Source organism: Triturus cristatus, chromosome 6 (genome assembly GCF_964204655.1).
Source record: "Triturus cristatus chromosome 6, aTriCri1.1, whole genome shotgun sequence".
Lineage (NCBI taxonomy): Eukaryota > Metazoa > Chordata > Amphibia > Caudata > Salamandridae > Triturus > Triturus cristatus.
In genome coordinates, this window is record NC_140589.1 from 1,465,778,772 (window position 1) to 1,465,793,053 (window position 14,282).

Here is a 14,282-nt window from a genome sequence, read left to right on the forward strand (position 1 = left end):
ACTCTAGCTGGAAATTCCTCGCTGGCCCTCCCACCCTTCCCGTTCATGCTCTGGATGTCTTTTCCAGATCTGAATAGTGTCAGTGCAGAACTGCATGGCGCCACCTGATGGCGTGCCAAGGTACTGCTACTGCGAGGTACTGCAAAAGAGTCTTTGAATCCAGTCTGACATCTGGGGAATATTCAAAAGGTGAGGAATCTGCAGCTAGATAGTCTCTAGCAGAAAGAGAGATTGAGTGGATTGCCTGGCACATGCTGAACGTTCCATTGCATGTTTATTTCAAAGTAATTGCAATAGTCCTTCTTGGTGTCTACAATAGAGATTACTGTCCAACTAGACATCAGTAGATCTGTAAATAAAAATGTACTGTAAGAAAATCAACTCAAAAATGGTTGGATTCCCTGCCTTGAGGTGCTCTTTGTGTTTTTTAATTAAATGAGTTATTATTTTAAAATACATTTTCTTTTTATTAAAACAATTTTCTTTCTGCAGCCTTACTGATCAGATACGAATGATGAACTTCCCACATTGGTTTGATCTAATGCAAAATATTTTTTCTAAGTTTACTGTATTTCTTCAACGGGTGAAGGTATGTTTTTGTTTGTTTTAACTAATTCGGCAGTTGTGCTGTTAGACGTATCTCGCACTACTCTTGCACCTAATGTTTCTTCTGTTTTTGTTGCATTTATGGACAATTTTTAAATGTTTCGGATTTGTGATCGAACATAAAACTCAACATATAACAATAACAATATTGTTGTAATCTTTCACAGCTTTGTATGTACAGACCAATGTTTATGCATTAAAACTGTTTTGTTCCATATTCAAGATTAAGCAGACTTTCTTGTAATCTTTGTTAAAGTGAATCCTCCTTTTCCCAGTTACAGTCCAACAAAACAGGCACCTTTCTATTATTATTTTTCATAAAAGTTTTCTTTAAATAAAACAAAAAAACGTTTTTTTAAACTTTTACCCACAGGGTTAGGTGATTTCCTATGTACCGACACCTTCCAAAGGCACAACCGCATGAGCAAAGATCACCAGAAACCACTGGGAGAAAAGGAGGGTTGTCAAGGAAGAGTAAGACTTAGTGTGATGTAGTTTACTGGTATGAAATGTGGGACATACCGCTTTTTGTTTACCACTGTTCCTTTAGTAAGAGGCTATGCTGTACTTTGTTATATCAATGTGCAGATGCCACTTTTTTTTAGGATCTGAGGACTACTCCTGTGGCCAAGCATCTAGGAGCTGCCTTTTTTTACCATAGGTTGATGGTTTCAGGGTTGGAGACATGGTGCAGTGTGTGATGCCGCTGTGAAGAACAGTGAATCCGGAGCAACAATGTATTCATTGGTAGAAGATCCCTCTCCTGACAGGGGTGGCAAATTGAGTGTCCACCGCCATGAGCACCAGCTCCACCATGGAGAGGGGTGAGCTGTAATTGCTTGATGTGTTAGTGTGTCTTTACTGAAGGCAGGCTGAGTCCTTTACAACTGAAGCTTGTCTGCTCTGGCAGAACCAGGACCGGCGTATATACAGACTACTTATTTGATCTTGGTGAATGGTTACTTTGATTTGCAGAGGATGTTCCCGGATAGGTGCAGTGGAAATAATGAACTAGATAGAATACGGACACAGTTGTATGGAACCAGGTGAAGTCAATGGGAAGATATGGAAGCACTGCATAATATCCTGAGAAAGAGTTGATGGTAGTGGATTCACTCTTAAAGCTTGTGGATTGCAAAGTGACTGTAGTGGTGTCTGCATGGAAGGAGAGGTGGGTGACAGTGCAACAGCTAGAGAGCAATATGAGTTTTATGGAATTTGAAATGAGGGTGAAACCTAATTCAGGAAAAGGTCACTAAGGTCCTATTGGTGCTTTATAAAAAAAAAAATCAAGACTTTGCAAAATCAGAAGCGTATGGCACATGTTGGGGTTCAGGGGTTTCATGCTATAACATACAATCTGTCATTGACTTAGGTGATAAAGTTATTTTCCTCAGAGCACCTGTCCCCATTCCAGTCGCAAGAGTAAACTGATCAAAAAGGTGTATTACTCCTTTCCTTACTCACTAGCTCTTCTAAAAATGTTGTTGTCATCATTGTGGTGCTTTGGGCAACCCAGTCATGAAGGAAGCTGCAATTCTAAAACTCGACCTACAGAAGAAGGGTAGGTGAATAATCCTCTTTCCTGACCCAAGCTCAGCACACAGGCAGGGAGGAATTGGCTGCAGTTGATGCAGAAGTAGGGTGGGAAGGCATCGCAGATTAATCCTGGGTTTTCATGGTCTGTCGTGGCAGGTGTTTGCAAATATGCTATATGTCCCAGATTGGAAAGAGAATCGAGAAAGCACAGAGGAAAATGAGAAGCAAGGATTTGGTTAGCAAAACTCACAATGAAGCAGTTTAACAGATAAATACGATACTGCATGTCAACATTTTTTGTCCCCTTATGTAGTCTGTTTCCTGTATTGGTTTGTGCTGCTAGTTGTTATTCTGTGCCTCGCTGTCACTGCCAAACTGTGGTTCTACTTTCATATCTAGGAGATATCCTATTTACTATTCTACCGCACGCCACACTTTACTGTACGCCACTCCACTCTTTGCACCTCCATTGTACTCCATGCCAACCTATGCTATTCCACTCAACTGTGCATCCCTCTTCATGCCCCCACTCAACGGTATTCCACTGTACACCACTCAACTTTACGCTATTTCTCTCTACACCACTCTACTCTATGCCACGCCACTCCACTCTATGGTACTCCATTCTGCGCCACTCCATTCTGTGCCACTCCATTCTGCGCCACTCCATTCTGTGCCACTCCATTCTGCGCCGCTCCATTCTGCGCCGCTCCATTCTGCGCCGCTCCATTCTGCGCCGCTCCATTCTGCGCCGCTCCATTCTGCGCCGCTCCATTCTGCGCCGCTCCATTCTGCGCCGCTCCATTCTGCGCCGCTCCATTCTGCGCCGCTCCATTCTGCGCCGCTCCATTCTGCGCCGCTCCATTCTGCGCCGCTCCCCTCTGCGCCGCTCCCCTCTGCGCCGCTCCCCTCTGCGCCGCTCCCCTCTGCGCCGCTCCCCTCTGCGCCGCTCCCCTCTGCGCCGCTCCCCTCTGCGCCGCTCCCCTCTGCGCCGCTCCCCTCTGCGCCGCTCCCCTCTGCGCCGCTCCCCTCTGCGCCGCTCCCCTCTGCGCCGCTCCCCTCTACACCTCTCCACTCTACACCTCTCCACTCTACACCTCTCCACTCTACACCTCTCCACTCTACACCACTCCATGCTACTCTACACCACTCCATGCTACTCTACACCACTCCATGCTACTCTACACCACTCCATGCTACTCTACACCACTCCATGCTACTCTACACCACTCCATGCTACTCTACACCACTCCATGCTACACCACTCCACTCTACACCACTCCACTCTACACCACTCCACTCTACACCACTCCACTCTACACCACTCCACTCTACACCACTCCACTCTACACCACTCCACTCTACACCACTCCACTCTACACCACTCCACTCTACACCACTCCACTCTACACCACTCCACTCTACTCCACTCTACTCTACTCTACTCCACTCTACTCCCCTACACCACTCTACTCTACAGCACTCTACTCTACAGCACTCTACTCTACAGCACTCTACTCTACAGCACTCTACTCTACAGCACTCTACTCTACAGCACTCTACTCTACACCACTCTACTCTACACCACTCTACTCTACACCACTCTACTCTACACCACTCTACTCTACACCACTCTACTCTACACCACTCTACTCCACTCCCCTCTAATCTTCACCACTCTACTCCACTCCCCTCTAATCTTCACCACTCCCCTCTACTCTACTCCACACCACTCTACTCTACACCACTCCCCTCTACTCTACACCACTCCCCTCTACTCTACACCACTCCCCTCTACTCTACACCACTCCCCTCTACTCTACACCACTCCCCTCTACTCTACACCACTCCCCTCTACTCTACACCACTCCCCTCTACTCTACACCACTCCCCTCTACTCTACACCACTCCCCTCTACTCTACACCACTCCCCTCTACTCTACTCCACACCACTCTACTCCACTCTACACCACTCCCCTCTACTCTACACCACTCCCCTCTACTCTACACCACTCCCCTCTACTCTACACCACTCCCCTCTACTCTACACCACTCCCCTCTACTCTACACCACTCCCCTCTACTCTACACCACACCCCTCTACTCTACACCACACCCCTCTACTCTACACCACTCCCCTCTACTCTACACCACTCCCCTCTACTCTACACCACTCCCCTCTACTCTACACCACTCCCCTCTACTCTACACCACTCCCCTCTACTCTACACCACTCCCCTCTACTCTACACCACTCCCCTCTACTCTACACCACTCCCCTCTACTCTACACCACTCTACTCTACACCACTCTACTCTACACCACTCTACTCTACACCACTCTACTCTACACCACTCTACTCTACACCACTCTACTCTACACCACTCTACTCTACACCACTCTACTCTACACCACTCTACTCTACACTACTCTACTCTACACCACTCTACTCTACACCACTCTACTCCACTCCCCTCTACTCTACACCACTCCCCTCTACTCTACACCACTCCCCTCTACTCTACACCACTCCCCTCTACTCTACACCACGCCACTCTACTCTACACCACGCCACTCTACTCTACACCACTCTACTCCACTCTACACCACTCCCCTCTACTCTACACCACTCCCCTCTACTCTACACCACTCCCCTCTACTCTACACCACTCCCCTCTACTCTACACCACTCCCCTCTACTCTTCACCACTACCCTCTACTCTTCACCACTACCCTCTACTCTTCACCACTACCCTCTACTCTACTCCACACCACTCTACTCCACACCACTCTACTCTACACCACTCTACTCTACACCACTCTACTCTACACCACTCTACTCTACACCACTCTACTCTACACCACTCTACTCTACACCACTCTACTCTACACCACTCTACTCTACACCACTCTACTCTACACCACTCTACTCTACACCACTCTACTCTACACCACTCTACTCTACACCACTCTACTCTACACCACTCTACTCTACACCACTCTACTCTACACCACTCTACTCTACACCACTCTACTCTACACCACTCTACTCTACACCACTCTACTCTACACTACTCTACTCCACTCCCCTCTACTCTACACCACTCCCCTCTACTCTACACCACTCTACTCCACTCTACACCACTCCCCTCTACTCTACACCACTCCCCTCTACTCTACACCACTCCCCTCTACTCTACACCACTCCCCTCTACTCTACACCACTCCCCTCTACTCTACACCACTCCCCTCTACACCACTCCCCTCTACTCCACTCCCCTCTACTCTACACCACTCTACTCTACACCACTCTACTCTACACCACTCTACTCTACACCACTCTACTCTACACCACTCTACTCTACACCACTCTACTCTACACCACTCTACTCTACACCACTCTACTCTACACCACTCTACTCTACACCACTCTACTCTACACCACTCTACTCTACACCACTCTACTCTACACCACTCTACTCTACACCACTCTACTCTACTCTACACCACCACTCTACTCTACACCACTCTACTCTACACCACTCTACTCTACACCACTCTACTCTACACCACTCTACTCTACACCACTCTACTCTACACCACTCTACTCTACACCACTCTACTCTTCACCACTCTACTCTTCACCACTCTACTCCACACCACTCTACTCCACACCACTCTACACCCCTCCACTCTACACCCCTCCACTCTACACCACTCCACTCTACACCACTCCCCTCTACACCACTCCCCTCTACACCACTCCCCTCTACACCACTCCCCTCTACTCCACTCTACTCTACACCACTCTACACCACTCTACACCACTCTACACCACTCTACACCACTCTACTCTACACCACTCTACTCTACACCACTCCCTCTACACCACTCCCTCTACACCACTCCCTCTACACCACTCCCTCTACACCACTCCCTCTACACCACTCCCTCTACACCACTCCCTCTACACCACTCCCTCTACACCACTCCCTCTACACCACTCCCTCTACACCACTCCCTCTACACCACTCCCTCTACACCACTCCCTCTACACCACTCCCTCTACACCACTCCCTCTACACCACTCCCTCTACACCACTCCCTCTACACCACTCCCTCTACACCACTCCACTCTACACCACTCCACTCTACACCACTCCACTCTACACCACTCCACTCTACACCACTCCACTCTACACCACTCCACTCTACACCACTCTACTCTACACCACTCTACTCTACACCACTCCCCTCTACACCACTCCACTCTACTCTACACCACTCCACTCTACTCTACACCACTCCCCTCTACTCTACACCACTCCCCTCTACACCACTCCCCTCTACACCACTCTACTCTACACCACTCTACTCTACACCACTCTACTCTACACCACTCTACTCTACACCACTCTACTCTACACCACTCTACTCTACACCACTCTACTCTACACCACTCTACTCTACACCACTCTACTCTACACCACTCTACTCTACACCACTCTACTCTACACCACTCTACTCTACACCACTCTACTCTACACCACTCTACTCTACACCACTCTACTCTACACCACTCTACTCTACACCACTCTACTCTACACCACTCTACTCTACACCACTCTACTCTACACCACTCTACTCTACACCACTCTACTCTACACCACTCTACTCTACACCACTCTACTCTACACCACTCTACTCTACACCACTCTACTCTACACCACTCTACTCCACTCTACTCCACTCTACTCCACTCTACTCCACTCTACTCCACTCTACTCCACTCTACTCCACTCTACTCCACTCTACTCCACTCTACTCCACTCTACTCCACTCTACTCCACTCTACTCCACTCTACTCCACTCTACTCCACTCTACTCCACTCTACTCCACTCTACACCACTCTACACCACTCCCTCTACACCACTCCCTCTACACCACTCCCCTCTACACCACTCCCCTCTACACCACTCCCCTCTACACCACTCCCCTCTACACCACTCCCCTCTACACCACTCCCCTCTACTCTACACCACTCCCCTCTACTCTACACCACTCCCCTCTACTCTACACCACTCCCCTCTACTCCACTCCCCTCTACTCCACTCCCCTCTACTCCACTCCCCTCTACTCTACTCTACACCACTCTACTCTACACCACTCTACTCTACACCACTCCCCTCTACTCCACTCCCCTCTACTCCACTCCCCTCTACTCCACTCCCCTCTACTCCACTCCCCTCTACTCTACTCTACTCTACTCTACACCACTCTACACCACTCTACACCACTCTACACCACTCTACACCACTCTACACCACTCTACACCACTCTACACCACTCTACACCACTCTACACCACTCTACACCACTCTACACCACTCTACACCACTCTACACCACTCTACGCCACTCTACGCCACTCTACGCCACTCTACGCCACTCTACGCCACTCTACGCCACTCTACGCCACTCTACACCACTCCACGCCACTCCACTCTCACTGTATGACGCCCCACCCTACAACAGTAAAATGTACGACACTGTCCTCCACTGTACTCTTAACACTCCACATGATAACACTCCACTGCTCTGTTTGAAACACTGTTTTATTAAAATATTTAAAAAATGAAATTCAATGGAAAAAAACACAAATGTTTAAACAAACTTAGTTCTAGTTAGAGCTCCCAGTTTTATGTTTTTAAACATATTTTAGTCTGTATTTATCCATATTTATTTTTTGGCCATTTTATTATTTATCCATATTTATTTTATTTTTGAGGATAAATGGTGTCCTAAAATGGTATATTTCCACATTTATTTAACTGATAATCATGCACTCATACTTTGATGCCTGTTACGTTTTGGCAAATTAAGCAGCCAAATATAACCAAACACTACACTGACGGGTAAATATTAGCATTTTATACAAATATATGTTAACATAAGTCTATATTTAAGGGATTCTCATCCTGTTTTCAAATCCCCTAGTCTATCTGCTTAACAGTTTGTCCTGAATTCATGAGGAGTAACAGGGATTGACTCACAAGAAGCACCATTTTCTGTATTTTTCTGCTTTCAAAATAAATACAGACAGGACATAGACTGTTTTCTGCCTGTATTTATCTGTAAAAATCAGTAAATACTGGAAACCTTAATTCTAGTTTGGAAAACTTTATTTATTCTTTTTATATAAACCGAACCTAAAGTACAAAACATTAGAAATTCTAAAGTTATAGTTCTACCTTGCATTTATAATTTATGCTTCGACTTCAAATCACTGTAGATTAATTTATTCTTTCTATACATACCAAATTTGAAGTATGCAAACGTTAGAAATTCTAAAGTTATAGTTATATCTTAATTTGTCATTTACACACTACCTTCAAATTGCTATAACTCGTCCACCTCCGTACACAGTGTTGTCAAGTCGCTCACCAGACTTCACGAACTACAAGTCGCCACTCTACAATGTAAAATGCTCTTACAAGTTGTCATTTGAGATGTCATAAGTTTTGTTATGAATGCTATGATTTCACATAGTATAAGTTATGTAATATGAAAGGGTTTTGTAGTGCATCTTAAAGGCGAGGCGATACATAAAGATGATAAAAATTGCAAAACTCGAGTAGATATTTCAATAGTAGGATTCTTCTTCTACTACAGCATGTGTATCTTCATGAATATCATAGGAGGAACTTGTATTTTCAATCTTTTGCATTGATTATGCTTGTTGAAAATAAAGGATAACTAGACCTCTGAAGTTGTTCGTTATCTTCATTTATAGGTTAGGAGTATCATGTTCTGTGTAATCTGTGGGTATACACGGGGTTTGGACCAGGAGTTGTTTGACCTCTCTTTGATACTTAGAGTTAAAGCTAATATGGGAGAGATGATGGAAGGCGGATTGAGCGGTGTAATACATCCTGCACAATGCCTAAAACAAAAATTGCCCCATTACTGTAGAAGTGTGCACCATTGTACAAGGGGAGGTACCGTGAGCCCACTATGTGTCTGGTATTGTGGCCTTTCAGATTTCAGGAATTTGAATTTGTAACCTCTCCATAGTGCTTGAAAGGCCTAGTGCTATGACGAGCTAGGTCCGGAATTAAGACAATTCTGTTATACTAAAGGGCAGAGAGTATGCCTGTTGGACCCGGCCTCGTGGCGTGGTCCTTAACCCCCTGGATTGTGCCCGTTCCCCGCCCCGGCCGTCACGGGCCACCCGTCTGGACTGCACCAAGGCCCTTCACCCGGAGCTACACGTGGTCGCATACGCCTCGTGGCTCCGCCATCTTGTTGGCATCCACGTCACACCGTGCCCCAGCCGGCGCGACCCCGCTCAACCCAGCCTCGACCCCAACGAAGCCCCGACATCGAGGCACCACGAACTGGCCAGGGGGTGCCGCAGGAACCATTCATCGCCCCGGCGGAGGACAGTATCGATGGGACCCCCAACTGTCCTCCCCTCTCGAGGTGTGATCACCCTGCAAACTCCCATGGGCCTGGCGCCTCCCCTGCTGGGCGTCTGGCCACCTCCACCCGGCCACTCCGCCCCCTCGGGCGCATAGGTCCGGACATCAAAGGGCTCCAGACCTATATCTGGGGCGACCCCACCACAGCTCGGCAGTTGTATCCCGGAGTCGAGAGCCCTGCTGATCGAATCGCGGCTGACCCTACGGAGACGAACTCTTGCCGGAACCATCACGAGCCCTGCTGACTGCGTCGCGGCTCCCTCCTGTGAACCCTTTTCTGAACCACCTGGAACATCGGGGCCCTGCAGACGCCGTCGCGGCCCAACCTCGCTGGAACCTTCCTCGGAGCCCTGCTGACGACGTCGCGGCTCGAGCTGAACAGAGACCATCTTGAGAGCCCTGCTGATTGAATCGCGGCTCTCCACGAACTGTACGCCAGAGCCCTGCTGACGCCGTCGCGGCTCGACCCCTCCGAGATCGGAGGTCCTCCAGCGTGAGGATAAGAACTGGGCCCCAGGTACCCTCGTACCACATTCCTGCCAAAGACTGTCCCGCTTCCCCTACCCTTCCAAAGAGACATTGAGACTTTTGGTGGATCCCTCGATCCCTTCGTGTAAATATTGAACTCGTAACCTTTTATTGATGATAAAGAATTGCTTGTCTTGAGACAACCTCCTTGAGTCCGGTGTGGTGGTGTTACTGGGCTAGTACGGGATAGGAGAAGGATCTCTCAGGAGACTTCTCGGCAGCGCTCGGCTACTTCGTGCAGTGAGAGGGCCCCCCCCCCTTGGTGGTCTCACCGACTCCTCGGGGTCCGCCTTCCAACATTTGGTGGCCAGCGACGGGATCCGAGCCGAACGCAGTACGTACCAGCCAGTACCCACTAGCTACCCATCCAAACGAATAGCATCATGAGCAGCCAGGAAAACAACGCGACAATGGAGTTCCAGCCCGAACGGCTGGAAGAATATACGCACAAAGAATTAAAACAGTTCTGCAGAGACAAAGGCATTGCAACCACCAGCCTCGGTACCAAGGAAGAGATGCAGAAAGCTCTGAGGGCATGGTTGGAGGCTGGGGCAGGCCCCTCCCAGGAAGAAGGGCCCTTGCCCCTGACGGAGACCACAGCAACCGCACTGACCCCGGCAACCGGAGGAAGAAAGAGCCTAGAAACCGGCCTCTCCGAGGAAGAAATACGAGAGCGGGAAAAGGTCCGGAGCCACGAACTAGAGCTCGCCCGACTGCGGCTGGACGGCGAACTCCAGCTGGCAGAAAAGAAACTGGCCCTCGAGCAGCTACGCCTTCAAGAAGAAATAGAAGAGAAGAGACGACACCGGGAGTTGGAGGAAAAGAAACTAACTCTTGAGCACGAGCGCAGTCTCAAGGAGCTCGAGATCAAGGCCAAGAACGGAGGGACCAACACCCCCAGTACTAGAGACACTCTACCGCCCCCCGAGGCCAAGGTGCATATCCCGAAGGAGGTCGTCAAGGAGTATTACAAGAAGGACGATATCCAACAATGGTTCAAGGCCTACGAGGTGGCCATGACCTCCCATCGGGTGCCCCGAAAAGACTGGGGCGCAGGCCTGTGGGGGCGATTCCTGAGTGAAGGGCGGGACACGCTGCTCCAGCTACCGGAGGAGGTGATGACCTCCTACGATCACATGAAGGAGGCCCTGCTCACCCGATACGGGCTAACAGCGGAGATGTACCGCCAGCGGTTCCGAGACTGCAAGAAAATCCCGGGTACCACATGGGTGGAATATGTGGACTTTTTCAGTCGGGCCCTAGAAGGGTGGATCAAAGGCAGCAAAGTAACCACCTACGGACAACTGGTCGACCTCATCGTCTGGGAACACCTTTCCAATAATTGCTTCGTGGAACTGAGACAGCACCTCCTCGACAGCAAAATGACCGACCCGCGAAAACTTGCCGTCGAGGCCGATCGATGGGTCAACTCCCGGGTCCCCCGGAGCTCAATGGGGGAGTACCAGAGGAACCCCAACGGACCCCCACGCCAGCGCGGTGGGGGGGGAGGGCCGAACAGGAACCGAGACCCTCCCGCTGGGGCCCCCAGGAGCCCCCCTCGAGGGCCACCGCAGCCACATCTCTCCCCGAGCCTAGCGCGAAGGGTGGGCCCGGCCCGACCCGGACCACGGCCACCAGTGACCTGCTATGGCTGCCAACAAACCGGACACTTTGCCAGCGACCCGGCCTGCCCCCTGAACCGAAGAAACGGGGCCGGCGGGCCCCCGCCCCGGCAGCTGACAGCCGCCGCCTTGGGGGGAGAGGAGGAAGAAGAGGCCCTCGACCGAGAAAACACTGAGTGGGAGCCGGCAGCCATGTCCCTGGTCTGCCTGGGTAGCCGAGAGATGGTACCCTGCACCCCCATCCCAACCAACACCCAGAAGTACCGGCAGCAGGTCACGGTCAACGGACAACGGGCCGAAGCCCTTCGCGACACCGGCGCCAGTATCACCGCTGTCCGCTGCCACCTGGTGACCCCTGAACAGATTCTACCGAATGTGCTGTGCCCTGTGCGGACGGCCGACAACAGTGAAAGCCTATGCCAGATGGCCCTGGTCCCCTTCGAGTGGGGAGGGGTGACGGGCCTGCTGAAGGTGACGGTGCGCGACGACGCCCCGGTCGACTGCCTCCTGGGGAACGACTTGGAGAGTTCCCCCTGGGCTCAAGTAGAACGACGAGAGCACCTCCGAATGTTGGGACTGGCTGATTGGGCCTGCGCCATCACCCGGTCCATGACCGCCCAGGCCCCCCGCTCCTCCTCGACCTCCGGGACGGCCCGACCCGAGGGGCTCACACCCCCTCCCGCCAGCAGCGAGGAGGAGGCGGACACCGACCCCGGGCCCAGCGAATCCTCCCCCGAAGAGATGGCTTCTCCGAGCGCCCTACCAGAACTGACGCAATGGCCACATGAAGGGGGCCCCACCCGAGAGCAGTTCCAGCAAGAGCAACAGTCCTGTCCCTCTCTCGAAGGGGTCCGACAGCAGGCGACCGCGCAAGCCAACGGTGACCAGACCGGCACCCACTGGATCTACTGGGCCGAGGGCCTGTTGTACAGTGAACAGAAAGTGGCAGAACTCGGGGCCGGCCGCGTGTTGGTGGTCCCCCTCCGCTTCCGGGAGTTCCTTCTCAACCTGGCCCATGATGTGCCCCTCGCCGGACACTTGGGGCAAGACAAAACGTACAGTCGTCTGGTGACCCACTTCTACTGGCCTCGGATGCGGAGAGATGTGGACAACCACTGCCGGTCCTGCCAGACCTGCCAAGCCAGCGGAAAGACGGGGGGTCGGGTCAAGGCCCCCCTCCAGCCCTTTCCCGCCGTCAGCACCCCGTTTGAACGAGTCGTAATCGACATTGTGGGACCCCTGGACCCCCAAACCGCCCTGGGCCACCGCTTCATCCTGGTCCTCGTGGACCACGCCACCAGGTACCCGGAGGCGGTCCCGCTCAGAACTATAACGGCCCCTGTGGTAGGCCGGGCCTTGATGGGGATCTTCTCCCGAGTGGGATTCCCCAGCGAAGTGGTGAGCGACCGTGGCACGAACTTTATCTCCAGGTACATGCGGTCCCTGTGGCAACAATGCGGGGTCACATACAAGTTCACGACCCCATATCACCCTCAGGGGAACGGGCTGGTTGAGCGGTTCAACCGAACATTGAAAGGGATGATCCAGGGCCTGGAAGAACCCCTCAGGCGGAAATGGGATGTCCTGCTGCCCTGCCTCCTGTTTGCCTATCGGGAGGTCCCGCAGAAGTCCCTGGGGTTCAGCCCGTTTGAACTATTGTATGGGCACCCGGTCCGCGGACCACTCAGCCTGGTCAAGGAGGGCTGGGAGATGAAGCCCCGAGGCGCCCCTCCTGACGTCTACCGATACCTCCTGACCCTCCGAAACCAGACCCGCAAGTTCCGAGCCCTAGCCGAAGCCAACCTCGAGGCCAGCCAGGAGGACATGAAGCGGTGGTACGATCGCAACACTTCTACGGTAGAATTCGAGCCAGGTCAGAAAGTATGGGTCATGGCCCCGGTCGAACCCGGCGCCCTCCAGGACAAGTGGACCGGGCCCTTCAAGGTGGTGGAGAAGAAAAGTCCCGTCACCTACCTGGTCGATCTGGAGTCCCCCCGGAACCCCCTCCGGGTCCTACATGCGAACAGGCTAAAACCCCACTTCGCCCGGACCGAACTGAGCCTGCTGCTGGCGACCGACGAGGGGAGCGAGGACGACTCCGAGCCCTTGCCCGACCTCTTGCAATCCGACATTCACGATGGATCGATCGAAGGGGTCCAACTCGCCTCGTCCCTGACCCCGGAGCAGCGCAACGACTGCCAGCGATTACTGCGGGACTACGCAGCCCTCTTCTCTCTCACCCCGGGGGTGACCCACTGGTGCGTCCACGACGTCGACACCGGGGAGAACCCCCCCATACGACACAGAGCCTACCGGGTGCCTGACCGAGTGCGGGCCTGCATCCAGGCCGAAGTAGCGAAGATGCTGGCCCTGGGGGTCATCGAGCCTTCCGACAGCCCGTGGGCCAGCCCCGTCGTCCTGGTGCCTAAGGCCGCAGCTCCCGGTCACCCCCCGGAGTTGCGATTCTGCGTGGACTACCGAGCCCTGAATGTAGTAACCAAGACGGACG

The 14,282-nt window shown here is 52.0% G+C and overlaps 1 protein-coding gene across 5 annotated transcripts in view; it reads left to right on the top strand.

Moving 5' to 3' along the window:
* VPS54 (VPS54 subunit of GARP complex) overlaps positions 1 to 14,282 on the top strand; it is a 541,872-nt gene that overhangs the window by 251,243 nt on the left and 276,347 nt on the right. For all 5 annotated transcript variants that reach the window (XM_085612543.1, XM_085612546.1, XM_085612547.1 and 2 more), the window contains one exon: positions 493 to 589. In XM_085612543.1, coding sequence (XP_085468669.1) covers positions 493 to 589 — 97 coding nt within the window. The remainder of the gene's footprint in view (positions 1 to 492; positions 590 to 14,282) is intronic.